At 32.7% G+C, this 20,489-nt stretch overlaps 2 protein-coding genes across 2 annotated transcripts; both read left to right on the top strand.

Annotated features, from left to right (window-relative positions):
• The first annotated feature begins 7,093 nt into the window (after positions 1-7,093).
• Positions 7,094-8,064, top strand: LOC126744034 (cuticular protein 47Eg-like). Its single transcript, XM_050451347.1, has 3 exons — positions 7,094-7,250; positions 7,313-7,485; positions 7,699-8,064. Exons 1-3 carry the CDS (start codon positions 7,239-7,241, stop codon positions 7,994-7,996), a joined length of 483 nt encoding a protein of 160 aa, XP_050307304.1. The 5' UTR covers positions 7,094-7,238; the 3' UTR covers positions 7,997-8,064.
• Positions 8,065-14,433: 6,369 nt separating this feature from the next.
• LOC126744035 (larval cuticle protein LCP-17-like) lies at positions 14,434-20,121 on the top strand. Its single transcript, XM_050451349.1, has 3 exons — positions 14,434-14,577; positions 14,686-14,840; positions 19,754-20,121. Exons 1-3 carry the CDS (start codon positions 14,563-14,565, stop codon positions 20,046-20,048), a joined length of 465 nt encoding a protein of 154 aa, XP_050307306.1. The 5' UTR covers positions 14,434-14,562; the 3' UTR covers positions 20,049-20,121.
• Positions 20,122-20,489: the final 368 nt, after the last annotated feature.

The raw sequence follows: 20,489 nt of genomic DNA, 5'->3' as shown, positions 1-20,489 counted from the left end.
AACCCGAAGAACTAGCATTATAGCGACATCCTTTTGGCCCATTTTCTGTCCATGTAGTCCACATATTAGTAGCTCGATAAACCACATATGGTGGCAACAGTTCTCCAGCAGCATTTCCTGCGAACATGATAGATATTGATGCCTTCGAAGCATTTCGAATATATTCAGGGTATTTGGAACCTTTCTTGACAAGGACCCTTTTTTTCCCCGGATCGTCCGTAAGGTTTGTCTCATCAAAATTCCATATATTGGTTGAAGCAACAGCCAAATTATTGAAAAAGTTGCGTAGAACAGTTTCATCTACTGCCGCTCTTGCACGCTTTACATTCTCGGCAAAGCATAAAGACAAATGGTGATATCTTGCAATAAACGAATTTGCCCATTCAATGCCGGGTAAATTATTCTGGAAGATCTTCACATTTCTCCCACATCTGTCCAGATAATCCTTAATAATATGACGCAGCTCTTGAGTATCGACTGGAAAACCAAAGTCTCCCAAAGCAATAATGCACTCAACAAAATCCTCTTCCTCTTGTAAAGAAAAAACAGGTTGACCACCTGGTTTTTTATTATGTTTTTTCTTAAGTTTATTTAAAATCGTTCTTCTAGGTATAATGTACTTTTGTTCTACTTTTCTGTGTGATAGTGCCCCTGATCTAACTTGAGCCAAGCATTCTTCCAATGTTTCTTTGATATAGTCTGCATACCTTCTGGTCCCAGCTTTTCTTTGATATTTCCTAGTCATGCTGAAACAAAACAAATAATTCATGACGCCGACCTTTAGTTTTTTTTTGATAAAAAACAAACAGAAGCTTTTTTCATTATTTATTTGAAATACTTTAGCCGGAGCAAAGTAACCCCAGACGTGTAGTTTCAGGTGGCTTTGCTCCGGTGAAAAGTAACCCCCAAAACTGCGAAATGTTGACACTAAAGTTGACAGACTATTAAATAGTTCTACTAGGTAAAAAATAATCACAAGATAATTCAATATCAACTTTGCCATACCTACTTGTTACACCTAGAATAAAAACCAAAATACACACAAAATTTTTTGAGGTTAAATTATAACAAAATATTAAGCGTATCTTCCCTCTGCAGTTGACTGAACGGTACTGAAGGCACAGAACACAAATATAGTACTGAAGGTATGTGCGCTGCGCGCTCGGTATAGCCAAATTGGTAATGTTGGATACACTCGCGGTTTGGGTGCGTTATATTTACACGTTTTTGAGCGGGAATTAAAATAAATTTTTTTTTTTTAAATGGAGCAAAGTCCCCACGGGGGTGAAAAAGTCACCCCGGTTTACGGTATTATTAATATAAAATAATGACATTACAAATTACCCTTGTATTTCGTTACTCTTGTAATCAAAATATAAGCAAAACCGCTTAATTGCTATTACCTATAGATAGTTACTTAGTGGTTTGCGTGGAAATGCCTATAAAGAAATGCGGGTTGTCTGAATGACGTTAGTGACAAGTACGGCTCTCCATCTCAGGTGCTATGGCGGTTGATTTAAATTCGTAAAGGCATTCATTTAGTGTGGCTATGAATTTACAGTTTTAGTAAATTAACGGATGATGTTATAATTTATAATATTTTTTTAACATATTTGATGTGAAATATTAAAAACAATTACTGTTGAAATATCGAATTAAATGTTGACAACTATTACCCATCGTGAACGGTTAATTAAAAACCATAAAAAAAACCTAAAATTATTAGAATCCGCCTTGAATGCAACAGACACCTGCCAACTTAACAGTTTTAATGGCAATAAAATAAAACATGCATAAAAACATTTTATAAGTTGAATATATTAGGTACCGGTATAAAGAACATAACTATTATAATAAAAAAAACATCTTAACATATTCAGGAGATAATATATACACTTTTAGTTTCATCGTCTGGTCCGTATCTAATTTACATTGTTTAAAGAATTAGGAGCTTTTTCGGTTTCTTTAGAAAAATACCATTGACCAGGTGACCTTTTCCTTTTACTAAATATCACTGGAACATATTTAAAACATTTATAGAATATTCACTATCGCAAGTTAATTAGTCGAAAAATAAGAATATTATTGCCAAGAAGCTTGAAGTAATGAGAACTAAACTGTATGAGCCGTTAAATCAAAGTCAAATCAAATTAAAATCAAGAATTATTATTTTAACTATAGAGTTGATTAATTAATAAAGTGTTTCACTTTGTGCACTTAAAACGAAAGTATATTTACAAAATTGGATTTTTTTATCGGTTTCTCGTAATATTCTTAAGCCTAAAAAGCTTTTAACTGTGAGTTTCCTGTCACTGCAAGCCATAAATATTTCTAATCTCTAAGGGAGACCTAAGTTAGTGGTATTTTTTTCTCGGCTTCATTACAACATTGCAACAGCACTTTATGCATCTACTCACCTTTGGTTTCTCATAAGCCGCACAATGAATAATGCTCCAGTGCAAAAATCTACTCAATCAAAAAAGATTGAGATTCACACATTTCTAGAACAAAAGCGTTGATGTGCTGCTGATCCAAGAAACGTTCTTAAAGGTATTTAATAACACTGGTAGTAAAAGTCGATGTAAATGCTGCAGCTATATTTGCAACAGTTTTTCATATTAAACTCCTTTATTGAAGCGGATTGTTTTTACTTATCTCTGTTCTTTCTGACACATAGTTCATGCGTTTGTCTCTGACTTTTATGACCAATTGTCGTTCGTTTTCATTTCTTGTTCCTATAAGGAGTTCCTCTACGAGAACTGACCAGTATAATGGCGATAGATCTCCTTGTTACTTACTGGTCACTTATTTTGTGCATAAATAAAAAAAATAGGATTTTTAAAATTACCTAAATTTATTGCGATGCCTGCCTCCTTGAGATTATACAAGTAGGTGGTAGTATATTCATTATTGGTCTTGAGAGGCCGCCTAAGAAACTGTGGGTTATAGAACATAAACCATATACATTAAAAAGAATAAATTAGAATCTTGATAAAAAGGATCTGCTAATATTTTAAGTAAGATTACAATAATTTATCTTAGTATTATTGATGGGCCATAAAAATAAATTGTCTACCTAAATATAGCTAAAGGATTAATCTTGACGAGCAGAAGGTCACTGATGAATGGTATTTTCCTAAAGAAACCAAAAATGCTTAATTCTTAAAATAATGCAAATTCGTTTCGTTGAAAATAAAAGTGGTTATTATTATTTACGGGATGTTTTTTATTACATTATTTATGTTTCTTATATCGGCAATTTATTAAACATGAAATGTTTTTATATGCATGTTTAAATGCCAACTGAAAAAGTTTTTACGTTAGCAGGTAGCTTTTCTATCATGGGGGATCTTAATTATTTTAGATATCTTATTGATGTTGTGAATTAATCACAGTCGACAGCGAATTCATTATAAATATATATAAAAAACTGCATTGTTAATTGTTTTTTATTAATTAACTTTTATTCTGTCTGCAATTAACAAAATTGTGTTATTCGGTTATTCAGTTTTTAAGCGGTGGAGTTCCTATAATAGCTATTAATTTTATCAAAATAGTTTCCAACTATATCGTGTAAAGTCCTTACATTTTCCGAGCATATACCTGAGAAGACATGAATGGCATTCCTGGATATCTTATTTAAACCTAAACATAACGTCGTTCTGGAACAACATGGATTTTTATCTAATCTATCTATTGAGAGTAACTTGTTAATTTATACTGAGTACCTAGTTAACTAATCACAAGTTTAATGTTTAGATAAATGGAACTATTTCTAACAAATATTCAATAACATCTGAGTTTGTTCAAGGATCTCATTGTGGACCTTTATTCTTTATCATCTATATTAATTATATTTCTTAATGTTTTGAATGGTTGCTTAATACATATAAGAGATTTTTGGCGAATTTTTGATGAACCCTTAGACATCGTACTTCTCTTTTAAGTATATTAGAGTCTTGTGGCTTAAAAATGCATGTTCTTTCTCCCACAGGAATAATATCCTCATCTGCAACTACCATTGACTATTTGTGTTCAAATTTTAATGGTGTTACATGTACAGTACTCTCTTCTGGCTTCTCTATTTCTGGCCATGAACGATGCCACACTGCATTGTCTTGGTCTCATTATGTAGGCAGAATTTTCAGCAGAGCGAATTTCAATGCTTTTTCTACTACAGCCTTGGTACATTGGAATACAGTTGAAATGGCTCCTGACAAATCAGTGTTTTCCTTAAAAAAAGCTTAATATTAAAAATAGAAAACCATGGGTCACAGGAGGCCTCAGAATAACAATCTCAGCAAAATATTGAAAGGTGTGCCGGAAAACAACCCTGAAGGAGTTTCCATTAATGGCGTAAACATAAATATACTTAGATACGCCATCATAATCGCAAACTCGTTGTCCATGTGGCAACTAAGAGTGCAAAGTTTGGATTAAATTCAAACATCATAAAAATCAAAATGATGGTCTTTATTAGTAAGAATCAGGCTGGAGGAGGTATTCTACAGGTACAGAACCGACAAATCGAACGGGTTAAGTCATATAAATATTTTAGATGCCAGGTTAACGAAAACTGGGGTGCTATGCAGGAGGCCTATATTCAAATTGAGCCAGAGCATCATTTGTAAAAATAAAGTGCGTATTCAGTATTCTCTATTCTCTTTCGTGGACGTATCGATGGATGTTGAAAATGTCCTGGATGAACACAGTGCGAAATGTAGATGTGCTTGCGAAAATATCAAAGGGTCTCGAAGTTATGCTCACACTTAAAGAACGAAACTTGAAATTCCTTGGAAACGTTCTCTGAAACGAAGAATACGGACTTCTCAAATAAAAAATAGAAGGCTAAAAGTACCCGGGTGTCAAAGAATATCGTGGCTAAAGAATTTGCGACAATGGTATGATAAGACTACGATAAGTCTCTGTAAAAAAACGATCGACAAAGTATAGATAGCGCTAATGATTGTCAACATTCGTAAAGGACGAGTCACTTAAACAAAAAGAAGAAGTCATAAAGAGGAGTTGTCAAGTTTACATATTTTTTAAGATTGCGTTGAGTATACTATTTCTTAATCCATTTTTTACTTGGCAGCAAAAAAATTTTTGACTGGTACTGGCATGTGAATCACATCATATATCTATCGTAACTGGTGGAGTTAGTTCCTTTCAATATATTTTTTTATGTATCTTTATTTTCCAACATGCCAGAGCCTAATTACAGGAAAACCAAAATTAGCAATGGCAAAATATAACACAAACTATAGACTAAATTATTCAATGGAGCCATAGTTGAAATTAAATTATGAAATGTAATACAAAGTAAAATAACATTCTAAAAAACAGGTACATACAAAACAGAAAGAGAAAAAGATAACTCATTCTCCAGTGATTGCCCAACTCACCGTGTATCAATGTGGCTCAAAAACTATGTGTCTCAGAAAGCATTGAAAGATATTAAGAAAGTGGAAACGAAATTGTTAAAGTTTTGCACCTAAAAAAATAGGAGCCTGATATTGAATGTTAGTTCTGGCACGATCTAAAGCAAAAGTAACATTTGCTCTGCAGGAAGAGTGCGGCACCTGCAAAGAAATGTGATGAAGAAGAGTTGGAGAATCTATTGAATCTAGTTGAACCGAGATAACAGATGATTATTATTATACCTTCTCACTGGATAGGAACCATCCTCTCTAAATATATAATATTTGAAAAAGCGCCTTTATATTCAAGGAAGTTAATGTAGCCTTTATAAGATGGACCAAACCAGAAACCCAAATTCGAGCTTGAATTGAACCAAAGAGAAATATAGCATTACCCTAGAAAGAAAATTGCTAAAAAGCCTGCGAATTCAAATAATAAACCCCAATAGTCTTGAGGAAGCAGCCACTATCGTCAAAAATAATTCTTAGGCCCTTAATCAATTTCGTTCTGGATAGAGTAAAATTGACAATGGCATAGTAACATATTATTGAGGTGTTGATTCTATGAAGACCTAATACAGGATTTAGAAACGTTAAGATTTATATGATTGCGATCACACCAATTCCTAACCAGGTTGATATTGCTTTGCAGCAATAAGCAATTCATCTTGTCCGTGACATGCCAGAAGAATTTCAGATCGTCAGCATAGGCTAGTCTGCAACAAGAGATACTTGAAATCAGGTCATTGACATACAGGTTGAATAGCTAGATTGAACTCTTGTATAACTCCAGTGGTAGGCATTAAATAATTTTAATTTGCATCCTTCAGTTAACGACCAATAAGATAAGATAATACCATTATAAAAATTAAACAGCTTTCTCAACGTTTCCATTAAGATGCAGTGGTTTACTTGGTCAAAGGCTTTGCTGAAGTCAGTATATATCACATCAACTTAACTTTTTTATTGAGAGCAGACTAGAGAAATCAGAACAAGGTGCAAAGATTGAGATCGATAGCTTTGATTGATTTGGGGGAAATATATAATGGCATATAATCATCTCAAAGATTTTGGACGAGGTACATAGAAGGGATATGGGACGATAATTTTCAATGTTTTGTAGATCTTCTTTGTGAAGATGTTTTATTTTGAAAAAACGAGTTTTGCTGAGGAAAACTATGGTCAAATCTACCGCAGCAAAAACTGTTATCGCTAATGATGTCGCAAAAGGAAATCTAGCAATTACAAAACCATTAAAATATGTAAGAAAATAAATATCAAATTTGAAGATAACATAAAATTGACAGAAAATATTGCATAATCCGTACCTCTCCCGCATTATTACTATATAAAAACTTATACTCATCAAGCTTTTAATGACTGTTACACATTTAACATTCTTTGTTCAATATTAAGGCTCAAAAATGCAAAAAAAACCTATTAATAAGGAAAAGCATTTAAAGTGCATGCATTTATAGATTTCATATATTTATATATAAATCTAAATATAAATTTGGTAATAAGCAATCCACTAGTGTCAATATGGATTCGTAACCCATATATACAAGCAAAATCAGTTTAAAAATTGTGTCTCAAAAATCACCATGTTAAAAATCAATTGCAGACATAAAAACTTCATAATTTTGATAGAAGAGATGTTACATAAGGAAATTAAAATTCTAATTTAATAGACGAGATGCCCATGAACTTTTGGGGGCACAACGAGGAAGATATGCTCGGTGTTTCGTATAAATACCAGAGGATAACCAGATTTTGGTATTCTGTTCTCGAAGTCAGATCAACCAACACATCTTCAACATGAAACAAATGGTAAGCATGACATTTTTAAAACCAAAAAAAAATAGTTTTAACATAATGTTTGAATTTTTAAGCTGGTTCTCGCTGCCCTTGTGGCTTTCGCCGCTGCTGACGTCAGCCACCTTTTCAACAAACAACCCTTCCGCCCCCAAGCCAGGTTGCCAACTCCCTCTGCTGGATCAGATGCCGCCGCCAATATCCTCAGGGCTGACTCAAACATCAACCCCGACGGTAGCTACACCTATGGGTAAGATTTGTTTTTGAATTAACCACACGTTTAAAATGTAATCTTCAAGTAAATAAGATGGTAATTAATCAGTCTTATGCAAATTTTCCGCCTTACGCGATGGTGAACATCTGTGCAATTAACATTTTAATGAATCTGCTGAACATATTAACGATAATTATCTAACAAATTTATTGTTGCGAAACGTTAATCTTTATTGCATAACGATTTTAGCTTCGAATCTGACAACGGAATCGCCGCCCAAGTACAAGGACAATTGAAACAAATCGGTGCTGAATTCGGAAACGTAGCTCAGGGTAGCTTCAGCTTCACTTCCGCCGAAGGTGTACCAGTCTCCGTACAATACGTAGCTGACGAAAATGGATTCCAACCTCAATCCGATGTCCTCCCAACTCCTCCTCCAGTACCACAAGCTATCTTGAGGTCTCTGGAATACATCGCCGCCCATCCCCAAGCTGAAGAAGGAGTCGTAAGGACCTTCCAAAAGCCCGTTTTCCAGCTTTTAGGTTAAATGGAATTTGATTTTATATTGTTGTCCTCTGTTTATACTGTTATGTAAATAAAATATCTTTTTGGAAATCCAAACTGTTTTATTGTATAAAAGAACGATTGCAAACATATAACATAACCTGCAGAACATCAAATGAGCTAGTGATTCAAACATTCCCAATTTTATAGAAGTAATTTCACTATCTGTACAACATACTACTATTTTATTTCACTCTTCATGAAAATTTTTATACACTTTATAAGTTATAAACAACCATTAGGATTTGTTGAAAAAGTTAAATGGAAAAGTAAAAGTAAGGACCAGAAGTACTAATGAGAGCAACAAAACTTACAAGAAATAAGGAAAATGCCAGAAGGAACTAAAAAAAAAATAAAGACCAAATCAAGGGTTTGAAGAATAATTCGAAAAAAGAAAGAGAAGACTGAGTTGGAAAGAAGCACTACTGAGCGTATTAAGAGAACATCATAACAGATACAGGTTGACGTAGAAAATAAAAAGATAAATAGGAGAAGACGTCTTAAAGTAATTGTATTTGAGGCTAGTTGAGATATAAAAACGAGTCCTATAGTGATAAAAAATAGATATGATTCACTTCATTCTAAACTTGAATTAATGAAGTAGAAAGTTCAATAATAAAGTAGCGTAGAGTTCTATTTTGTACTTGTACACGTACTTAAACTGTTGAGACTAAAGTAAATTAATTGAAACGTATTCAGCTTGAAATAGTTTTATTGACTGGATTTGAGAAGCAGACAGAACCTTGGTTAATGGATTGGAAAATAAAAGAGCCCACTAAGCACCATCTTAGAAAGTTTAAATTGTTATTCACCAAAAAAGTAACTAAGAATTTATTCTACTACTAAAACTATTATGAAGAAAGCCACCTAAAATGTTAATATATCTAAAGTCAAATAATGAAAACATCTAGCATGAACATGATTAAACCCAAGTGATAACTGCAATACTTCTCTATATATTTATCTCTGACTCTTGATGCTTTTTAGTAATTATTAGACAGGTACAGTAATTATGTGCAGGTCAGATTCGTTGCTGACTCGCGTAAAGTAGATTTACTGCAGTAGTTGAGCAGTAATATAAAGCAAATGAAATTTTTTTTTAATACTGAAAGATTCTGGATAGTGGTAATTCAAACTAGTGTTATACTTTTGATAGGGTAAGCCTTTATCAATTCTTGCTTACCCTAGGATAAGTACTGATAAAGGCATATTAACTATGGTAATTGGGATACTTATTCTCCAACCAAGATAAAGCTGACTCTTGTTAGCTGTCAAGTATAGCTAAGGAAAGTATCATAAAACATCATCGTAGAGCATCTGGGCTTACCGGAAGTAATAATTAAAGACAGAGGTACTTTTATCAAAAAGACAGCTTTTCTCTATCCTAAATAGATAACACAATGGACTTCTGGGCTGCATTATATATTAAGGCTTGAATTTAAATTTGAGTTGGAAGTCTAGAAAAGACAGCCTGGATATTGCTGTACATTTAATTATTGCAGTTTAAAGATACCTTTAACGAAATTGGACATCATTATGGTAGCCAATTTATGTGAAAACCAATTCCCTTCACACACATTTTTCAAGTCCATTTTAAGCGCTCTTAGTTACTAAGAGATCTAAGTAGCTATTATGTTTATAAAAAATAAGAAGAAAGATTGCTATTATTGCTTAATTTAACCAACTAAGTAACTTTAAAAGGAAGCTCATACGTTATGATTACTGATTGTTCAAGCTAGAGTGTAACTGGCATCACAGCTCAGTTGATTTCGATTTGTTGCGGTAATCTCTATACTTTTTCGATTTCTTTAATATTCTTCTTAAATAAATCCTCAGCTAATGTATTTCTAGTTTTCAGAAGATTTAGTGGTAACTCTATTTCTCTTATGTAGAGTATATACATACATCTCTATTATTTTCATAAAATGCACTTGCAATTTCAAAACCATTATCATCTTCTCCTACTGACTTCTCTGTATTTGTAATATGCAGAGGGTGGTGCAAACACAACTGCACTTAGGCGTCAATTATTGTCCCACTGTACGCGCCTCTTGAAAAAGGAGAGGAGCCATCCTTAGATTACTTAAAAGTTCAAAACCATCATCGTCTTCACCAACTCCCTTCTCTGTATCTGTAACGTGTAATACAACTGCACTTCTAAGCTCTGGATGATGAGCTGAGGTTGCTCGAATCAATGAGTTGCTTGAATCAATAAAAGCCACGATGTCGCCAAGGGGACATCCTCCCATTGATCTCTCCAGGGGATGGGGATTCATGATGTTTTTTAGTAATTCTGAGAAGTGCAGATTAGATTCATTCCTGACAATATTTCTGCAACGCCCAGAGATCCAGAATAGTGGTATTTTACATTAGTGCCATACTTTTGTTGGAGTAAGTCTTCATCAGTACTTACACATCCTAGAATAGGTACTGATAAAAGCATTTTAACTAATAATACTTACTTCCTAATCAAGATAAAGCTGACTCTTGTTAGCTGTGGATTATAGCTAAGGAAGGTCTTCTTAATCTTAATCTTACTCTGGGATTTCCCGGAAGTATTAATCAAAGATAAAGATGCTTTTTGACCAAAAAAAAGCTATTCTCTACCCTAGAGATCATCATGAATTCTTAAATATACTCGTATTTTAAAGTCTCTGCCTTGAAGTTGGTTACAAATCTAGAAAAAATAGTCTGCGTATAGTATGTGTCTTAGCTAGCGTTGCAGAATAAAGATATTTTTAATGGGATTGGACCTAATTGTGGTAGGCAATTCATGTAAAATCTCACAAAAGTTCTCCTTAGGTTACGAGTTTTCAAACTGAAGTTAAGCTGCTTAAGGTCCATTTTTAAGAGCTGTTAGTTGCTAAGAGAGCTAAGCAAGATTGCGGTAGATGGAAACAATAATTCTTTTTTTAAATGGCTGAGTTACGCTGAAGGAAAACTCATAATTTGCTCTGATTTGAGCAACATGAACATATACAATTTACATACTTTGGCAATTTTAGTAAAACACTATCCAAACTAGCGTAGTTATAACGTCATTCGTAGGAAGTTAGCAGATGCTGCCAAATACCTAAAATATTTTTATAAATCTCTACCGTAGGAGCTTCTTACCTGAGAACTGACCATAGATCTTTAAAATAGCTCAGTTGAATTCGTTTTCTTCGGGTAAATTCTGTGCTTTTTCGATTTCTTTAATATCTTCTTTAATTAAATCATCAGCTCTTTTTCTGATGCCCAGAAGATTTGGTAGTAGCTCTACTTCTCTTATAAAGAGCATTGAAACAACAATATCGTGTTTCTCTTTATAAAATGTATCTAAAATTTCAAAACGATCATCGCCTTCACCTACTGACTTCTCGGTGTCTGTAGCATGTCAACACAACTGCACTTAGGCCTCAATTGTCCCAAAAGAGGAGTCTCTGGATAATGAGCTAGGATTGCTCAACAAATCGATGTCGCTAAGGGGGGCATCGGACATTTCTTAGTAATTCTGAGAAGTGTAGCTTAGATTCATTCCTGACAATATTCCTACAATACCCAAAGATCCAGAATAGTGGTATTTCACCCTAGTGCCACAGTGTTAATACTGTAAGCTCTCATCACTACTTACTCATTCTAGGATGACCACTGTTGGAGGCATATTAACTTATAACAATACTCTGGATACTTACATCCTAAGCAACAGAATGTTGATTCCTGTTAGCTGTGGATTATAGCGTCCTTAAGTATTATTCCATGGGCTTTAGAGGAAACGTCAATCAAAGACAAAAATGCGTTTTGACTAAAAAAGACAGCTATCCTCTATAGCTGTCCCTATATCACACAATGGACTCCTGGGCTGGATTAAATATATTTTTAAGACTTGGCTTTGTAGCTAAGTTGTTTGCTAAACCAGAAAAGTGCATCTATATCTATGTAATGCAGCTGTGAATTAGATCGTTGCAGTTTAAAGATACATCATTGTATTAGGCAATTCACGTGAATCCTCACAAAAGTTCTTCTTATGTTATGAGATTTTAACCTGAAGTTAAGCTGGAAAAAGAAGTATCTTAATTTTGTATACGGAGAGATCATTACATAAATCATAAGAGTAGAAGCGCTACAAGAATTATTTACTTTATAAAATACTCTATTTATTATTCTTAGTTCTCAGATTTAGCCATCAATGATGTGTAGCCAATCTTTGCAAGCCAACCTCTCCGTAAAATGTGCTTAAAATTTTAAAACTATAATGGTCACATCTGGGTCTTGGCCTACTGACTTTTCTGTAACTCGCAGAGAGTGGTGAAAGCAGAACTTAAATGCAGTTGTGTTTACATAAAATCCAATTAGGCTCATTCTACGCCTCTGCTAAAAGAGGAGCAACAAAGGTGGTGATCCCCTGATCTCTCCGAGAATGGAGACACCGAGAGTTGACCTGACGAAAAAGCAGGATTATCGTAAAGTATGTACTCCATAGTTTGTCTTCGTAGTTGCACACCGTGAATAGTGGACTCGTGTTTAGTTTCCTTTTTTATAAATGATCATTTAATCGACAGTGACTAGTATCAGGACTAGTACCAGAACCCTCTATGTTGATTGTGTAGATTTCTTGGATGTAAAAATTGGTAAAGCACAGAGTCCACTTGCTTCGTACTACAAGTAAGCTCTATTCAGGCCAAACCCCGCATTAGTTCCAACAGACCGAAAGGAAAGTAAGTCATCGTGGGTAAGAGGACTTTTTGACATGGGCGTTAGACATAGCATGATCTAGATAAATTGTGACCTGATCTACTTTATGGCCCTAGATCCTACCGATTGTACCCCTACATTTTCATAGGCTTACTGTTGCATTAACTTCATACCTAAGATTTTTGTTTCGGGTGCTCAACTCCTTATTTTTGGTTCTCACACTTTTTACTTCCTGGTCTTTTAGCTTCATATTCAATTCTAAATTTTCAATTTCATTCTGAAGTACAACACAGTCAACTTCGTTGCTTTCCGAGAACTGGGTTACAAAGAGGCGTACAAGCTGTTTGTTCGTTACTTTGGTCCTGCATTGCGGGCATGTTTTTGAACTGAAAAGGTAAGATGGAAAGGAAATGTACATTAGTATAAAATTTATTATAAAATGCACATGAAACAAATCGAGAACACAATTGGGAAAATGACACTTTTAAAATATTCTAACCAAATACATCCAAAGTGTTATCCATGCAAAAACAAATCTTTGGAGGATATCCTGCGATCTTGCTCTTCACCTTACTACTGTTTTTCATAATCCCAGAAAACTACTGCTTTAAGTAACTCCTAAATGGCCCACCTATATCAATATTATGGATTAATGACCTGTGACCATGTATTTAAACAAAATATAATTATTTATTTATATTAGTCAAGTGCTGAATAACCAAATATTGCTAATATGCTTTAATATTAAGCCTTAATAATTAAGTTTTCCTTCAGTTCTTTTCTAAATAATTTGATTTTATAATTTATAACAGAGTGACTGTGAAATTAAAGTCATGTGATCAAATTCTTAAAGACTAAAATATGAGAGATGCAAAAGCTTTTTATAGATTTCAAGCCATTCCATAGGTTCCGTAGATAATAGGCTTAAAGGGCGATAGGCTTTCGGAGTGGTATAGTCTAACTTCCTTGATTTCGGAAGAAATACAACTGATTTCCCTTCGTGACCTGGTTCCAGGCTCATTGAAGCAGTACTGGATTGATGCCGTTAGGTGAAGAGACTTAAAAGGGGAGAATCCAGAGAGTACCCACTTTGATTTAATCTCGTATATTATCTGGTCGGCGAGGATCCAATTTGCATGCTGGCGGTAGAGTCAGTGACATGTGTGGCATATACTAGATCCGTGTTTTATTAAATGATTAGCTATTAATATTATAGATGTTTCATCCTCTTTTTGTAGTTCTTCTATATCTCTATATATGGGTCTTTATTAAAGAGCTTTCTTTAGGCTCGTAGCATCCGTGTTATTCTCTATTTTTGCCGGTATTCTAGTATTCTTTACTCTATGCAAGAAATTTTATATATCTTAATAATATATTAATAGAGCAAAGCAAAGCGCCTTGACTGTGTCATGAAGTGGGTCAGTTTTTGACAGGCCCTCATGGTAAAGAAGTTTTCTATACTTAATGGTGTAATAAATATACCTTCATTTTGTATAAAGGAATATATAAATCATGACCGTCATTACATAAATCATAAGAGAAAAAAAACCAAAGAGAAGACATTAAAATATAAAAAAAGTTTAATCATAATATACTAATGTCGGCCAAACCAACTCCTGTCACAATAATCATTAATATTCTAGGCCTTCAAGCGATGTATGCTCTTTTCAACATTAATGAGCCATTTTGGCATATCTTACCCAATAAAACTGCAGTGGGTTTCGGTTACATTTCTGATAGACAAGATGTCCGTGAACTTTTGGCGGTTGTGGTTAATATTAGAGATCTTCTTCTCGTATAAATAGTCGAGTTTAGGTAAAAATTAGCATTCGAGTTCCATAGCCGGACAACAACAGTCACTCATTCAAGATCATCATGATGAAACAAATGGTAATGTTAACTCGTTATATTTTTATTTTTATTAATTTTTTTAATGAAAATTTTAAGTTATCGTTTTTTTTTTCAATTATTTTTATTTTAATGGATTTCGCCTTTTAGCTTGTTATCTCCGCCCTTGTGGCTTTCGCTGCTGCTGATGTCAAACATCTCTTCGGCTCGTTGGCACACCACTCAGCTTCAGCTGGTTCAGATGCTGCCGCTGAGGTTTTACGTGCTGACTCTAACATCAGCCCCGACGGAAGCTACCAATATGGGTAAGTTTGTTAAATTTTTCAATTTTGATAGCTTACAAATTTTTAATATTTAGTTTTAAATAAAATAGTTTTCGATTATGCTTGCAAAAATGTGTCGATTATACAAAAAATTATTAAGAGAATTGCTTTGTTAAAAATAAGATAAAACGAATGATAATAATAAGTAATAAGAAGGAAGATTTTTCTTTCATTATAAGATAAATTGAAGTCACTAATGGTTCTTCAAAAATTTTCTATCAACGATTCTTTTCCAATTTTAATATAGATGGTTTTTACTGGGTTTTCGTCCACTATTTAGCAAAAAACATTTTCCTCATTTTTAATTAAATCAGTGTTTTTTAAATAGATTTTCTGACAAAAAACATAATTTTTTTTACATAAATAAATAACGAATTTATGAGCACAATTCTTAAGGAAGGGGAGCCAAAAAAATTTGTTTTTTTTTCTTGTAGGAAATTTTTGATATAACTAAAATTAAAAACATGAAATTGTCAGTCGGCCCAGGTTTATCTTTAGATTAATTTGTGGGTATAACAAATCGTATTACAGCACATGCCACGAGAATTCTAGATATGGGAATAAACAAGTATTATAATGTGCTTAAAAAATTTGAATGCATGTAAAATATAATAAATTTAATTAAAGTATATTAATTTATTTAATTGGAAATACCAGAACAGGCCTACAGTGGTACACAAAAGCTACCAAACTATTTTACAGTTTTGCAAAATTGCTGGCTAAAGGGTGCATTAAATGTGTTTCTGTTTTGCTTGAAAACCACGATCAATCTTACTGTCTAATTATTATATTTAAAATTTTCAAATTTTTGAAAAAAAAAATATATTTTATTTTGATTTTTTTAGATTTTATATAACAGAATGGTAATATTGCTTAAGGTTTAAACTAGTCCGAGAATTAGAAGATTTATTACGTAATTTTATAATTTTTATAAATATTAGTTAGGTTAAAAATAATTCAAGCAAGAATCTCAAGGCTATTGGTAATTTTAATTAGTGATTTCCAAAAATAATATTATATGTTTTAAAAGGTGACTACTTAACTCAAAGCCTAATAACTGGAAAATAGGGGAAATTTTCCTTTTAAATAAAAAATATAATCTTTGAAAGGATATTTCTTGAAATATTACTTATGTTTAATTAACAAATTATAATAAGTATAATTTGTTCCTTTGTAAATTAAGTAAATTAAATAATTGGATTTATATAGTTACTGGCTTATTCAAATAGTAACAATTTATCAAATGAAATATTAACTAAATGTTTTATTTTTGCTTTTAATTTTTCTAATATCTTATGATTTTCTTTTGTCAATTAAGTTGATGCTCCTAAATAAATCTTACAACCTTTCCATCCCCAACCGTGGATTAAATAAATTCTTCTTGATCAAGGTTTATTTTAATATTAAATCAAAAAGGATTATAAAAAGGCAGTTCTTACAATTCGTACATTAAAAAAATCTATCTACTGAAATTATTGTCATTCAAATACACTTCGTACCTAAGTCCTAATTTTTTGCTCTTTTTTGCTCAATACAATAGATACAAAATAATCAGATTTTCTACAGCGAGATTATGTCAAAAAACTATTTCAAGCATAATTTCGTAAAATTACTAAAATGCTTTTCATTTTAGGCCTAAGGAAACCATCAAATGCAAAGCCATATTGGCATGTACTAAAAATGCCAAGTAAATTCTAAGTTTTGTTATTTTTTCAATATATCGAAAATTAAATAAAAATATCTGTTTTTAAATATTCGTCATAAATTTTATATGCTTATACATATTTTTTTCAGTTTAAAAGATTTTATTATAAAAGAAAAAAATATGGAAACCTTTAAATAAAGAAAAAGGAACTTCTAGCCAAAAATGGTTTTCTTGTTTATTCTGACTTTCCGATAAACAAAAAAACAATTTTTAGTTGATTAATAAGAAATTCCTTATTTCCATATTTTGTAACTCTATATTCTGCCTTTTTATTTTTCCTTTACCTAAATACCAAGTACATCTTTTTTGTTCATTTTTTGTAAAATGTATAAAATGCTTTTCACTTTGAGCCTAAAATCCATGCTAAAAACATTGTAAATTTGGAAATAAATATTAAGTAAATATGCTAATAAAATCTGAATAAACATGAATTTTATTAAATTTAATTTAAAATGCCACATTTGGTTATACAACAAATTGCCTATTAAAGAATAATCGTTAAAGATAATACTTCTTAAATAAGCCGATGACTTTTTATTGAATTTATTATTATTACATAAAATCCATTAAATTTAAATTATTTAAATTAAAAACACGTTAAAATTTTAAATTTGCAATAAAACTAAATTTTTTATATAACATATTTATTACTAAATATTTGGCTAATTCGCAACATATAAGTAATATAAATAAATAAATCATTACGTAGATGCTTAAGGCAACTTTTTTATCCTACTTTATTGGAAAATTATGATCAAAATCTATCATGACTACATTCTGCCTTGATATAAAAAATACGAAAGCCTAATATGCTTTTTCTTTAACTTCGGCATAGCATCAATAGATGGAGCGAATTAAGCAACAAATTCATAAAAGATATTTTAAATTTATATGTAAATCATAACCAACTGGAATTTCATTCCTAACAAAACCATCCCAAGATCCAAGACTGCGTACTAAATATCCCACGTTAGGAAGTGCTGTGAAGAAAAATTAGCATGAAGTACTAGGACCTTATCCAGAATATGGATATTCCCAGATATTCTCTAGTTCATGTCATACTTCTGATTTAATTATGAGGTGCAAAGAAGATATATTGAGGGGAACTGACCATTGACACACCGATAGTCTTTATATTGAACCTAGTGGCTTTCCTGCTAAAGACTTTAGAGCACCATATTAATAGTAGTAGATAAAGTAATGCAAAGTAGTAATTCGTCTTTTTTAGATCCCGTAGCGATTAGTATTTGGATTTACTGGTTAATATTAATATTTAGTTGCTGGTTCTAGTTTAGTTTAAATGCTCAACTAGTACCTAATTTGTCCTCCGACAGTTCAATTTATCTATCATGCAATATTAATGTGCACAATCCCTTAATTTTCGCTTGTGGAATACTTGCAAAATTTGTGAAGCTGATATTCAAAACTTCTAACCTCCACGGGTTCTAACCAAATTTCCTTAAAACCACACAGTCATCTATACGTAATCTACTATCTGTAGTAACTACGTAAAGTAATCTATAGTTTACGTGACCTACTATCTGTAGTAAATGCAGAAGCCAGTTCATCACCAGATTCCACAAAAATTCTCCTCCAGTAAATTGCCCTGTTCTATTTAACCTTCAAGATTGTTCAAGGCGAAGCGAAGATCCAGACAAATTCTTTAGTTTAGAATATTAGAATGATGTCGGATCATCATGATTCCCAGATATACTATTTGATTCAGACCTGATGGATCCCAAAGAGTGAAACTACAGTGCCCATAAGATTGGAGGGAATCGACAAGAGATATTCTATTCATTAGAAAATCTTTGCAATACTCGAATGAATACGCAAAAGAAAACAATAAAACAGTCCTATTTTAAGCAAATTAGGATCTGCTGACAGGCAGCCCTGTGAGCACTTGCTAGTCCCAGAGGTACATCAAAGCTGTTTTTACATCCTGGAACTAAAAAAACTAGGAAGCCGTAATAATATTAAACTTATGTAGTTACTAGAACATAGTGGTATATCAGCTTTATTATTCCAGAGTCTGCATTGGGGGTATCAAACAGAAATATGAACCTGGGTACAGAGACAACGTTATCTTCACTGGATAGAAATAAGACATTTGAACAAATACAACATTTATAAAACATTGGATAAATAAAAAAAATTGACTCTAACGTTCAGAAGAGACGAACTAAGAATAATTACCTATTAACCTTTGAAGGGGACCAATGGCAATCAAGTGGATAATAGGACTGATGTAATGAGAATGAGCCCAGACAAGGCCAAACATTGGGCTTTTATACGTTTCCATATCTAACTATTCTTGCTATTTTTGCAACTTTTGCTAGCTTTGTCACAAAGCACCTTTAATATTAAGCATTACTTCTCTTCCATATAAAGCTTTCATTTATTTTATCACCAGCCTGTGATTGTTTCATTGCTAGTTTACCTTCTGCAAAGTGATATATTGTAAAACTGGACCAAAAATTCCACCTTAAATGTCATTAGTCTCCTAAGAATGAATCTCCAATATGCTATATTACTTCAAGTTCTCTAGTAAGTTAGAAGAGCCTCTGGTATCATTCATGAAACAATTCATCTTAAAGCTGATATTATTAATTGAATTGAGAAATTATGCACAAGTTTTTATCTCACATATTTTCTGAACTTCCAATCAGTGGACAATGAGAAATGAGTAAACATGTCCAGGAACTAATTTAGACTCTACGAAACCAAAAACCAAATTCAAATATCCTTTCCGTATGCCTCGAAGAAAGTCTTACTCCGATACTTCTTTTTGTTTGTCAAAATTGGAGTTTTAGGAGTTTCAATTGGAATTCTGTATTCTTTTGCTCTAGGTCTCAATGCTAATATTGAGATTAGAAAGGAAGTTGTATAAACATTTTTGTTTTCCCAATACATTTGCTTCTCTACATTCCGCTTTATAGATGTTGGTCGCCTCTTAGTACTATCATGCCTGTTCGTATCTTTCTTATATAAAAGGGTCTTTTCCATCGTTTTTAAAGAAATAGTCATTGCTTTCTGCTTTGTTAAAAATATTTTGGATTTTTCTACTGTTTTTTGTCAAAGGCTTTTTCTTCCATTAATACCTTCACTGCAAAAAAAACCTTCAACCGGTCCTGGATACGTGCAGGCAATTCCATAAATTCGAGAAGTAATATCAACTCTTCTGTTTCAGATACGAAACCCAAAACGGAATCGCCGCTCAAGTACAAGGACAACTGAAACAAGTCGGTGCTGAATTCGGCAACGTAGCCCAGGGTAGCTTCAGCTTCACTTCCGCCGAGGGTGTGCCAGTCTCCGTACAATACGTAGCTGACGAAAATGGATTCCAACCTCAATCTGATGTTCTTCCAACTCCTCATCCAGTACCACAAGCCATCTTGAGGTCCCTGGAATACAACGCCGCCCATCCACAACCCGAAGAAGGAGTTAAGACCTTCCAAAGGCAAAACGTCTTCCAAAGGTTTTAAGTGAATAATTGTCTATTATTGTTGTCCTCTGTTTATTCTGTTTTGTAAATATAAAAAGTTTTTGAATATTGGATATATTTAGTTTAGTTTCTCTTGAAATTATTAAATGAGAATAAAATGGAACTCGAATTCATTAAAATCAATTGAATTATAACAAATTCTTTGATTTTGCTTAAAAAACTGCACAGAGAAGCATTTGAAAAAGTCTCTTCCTTATACTGTAGGAAAAAACCCTTAAATCTCTTTGTTACATTCTTACTTATTAGGTTTTTCAGAAGTAATGGCCGTGTCATCTGCTTAAGATATAACCGATTCATCTTAAATATTCCATTTTGTTAGTGCATATGCGTATGTATATGATAAATAATAAAGGGTCCGATCCTGTTTCCAGTGATATACCCGTCTAAATCTTAATATGCAATTAATTTTTGAAAATTGTTG

The sequence above is a fragment of the Anthonomus grandis genome, chromosome 13 (genome assembly GCF_022605725.1).
Source record: "Anthonomus grandis grandis chromosome 13, icAntGran1.3, whole genome shotgun sequence".
Lineage (NCBI taxonomy): Eukaryota > Metazoa > Arthropoda > Insecta > Coleoptera > Curculionidae > Anthonomus > Anthonomus grandis.
Note: the sequence above shows the minus strand (reverse complement) of the source record. Positions and strands in the feature narration are given on the sequence as shown.

Excerpts from the sequence above, each read along its gene's own strand:
- LOC126744034 (XM_050451347.1), top strand. Across the intron at positions 7,486-7,698 it reads GACGGTAGCTACACCTATGG|CTTCGAATCTGACAACGGAA; the intron begins GTAAGATTTGTT and ends TAACGATTTTAG.
- LOC126744035 (XM_050451349.1), top strand. Across the intron at positions 14,841-19,753 it reads GACGGAAGCTACCAATATGG|ATACGAAACCCAAAACGGAA; the intron begins GTAAGTTTGTTA and ends CTTCTGTTTCAG.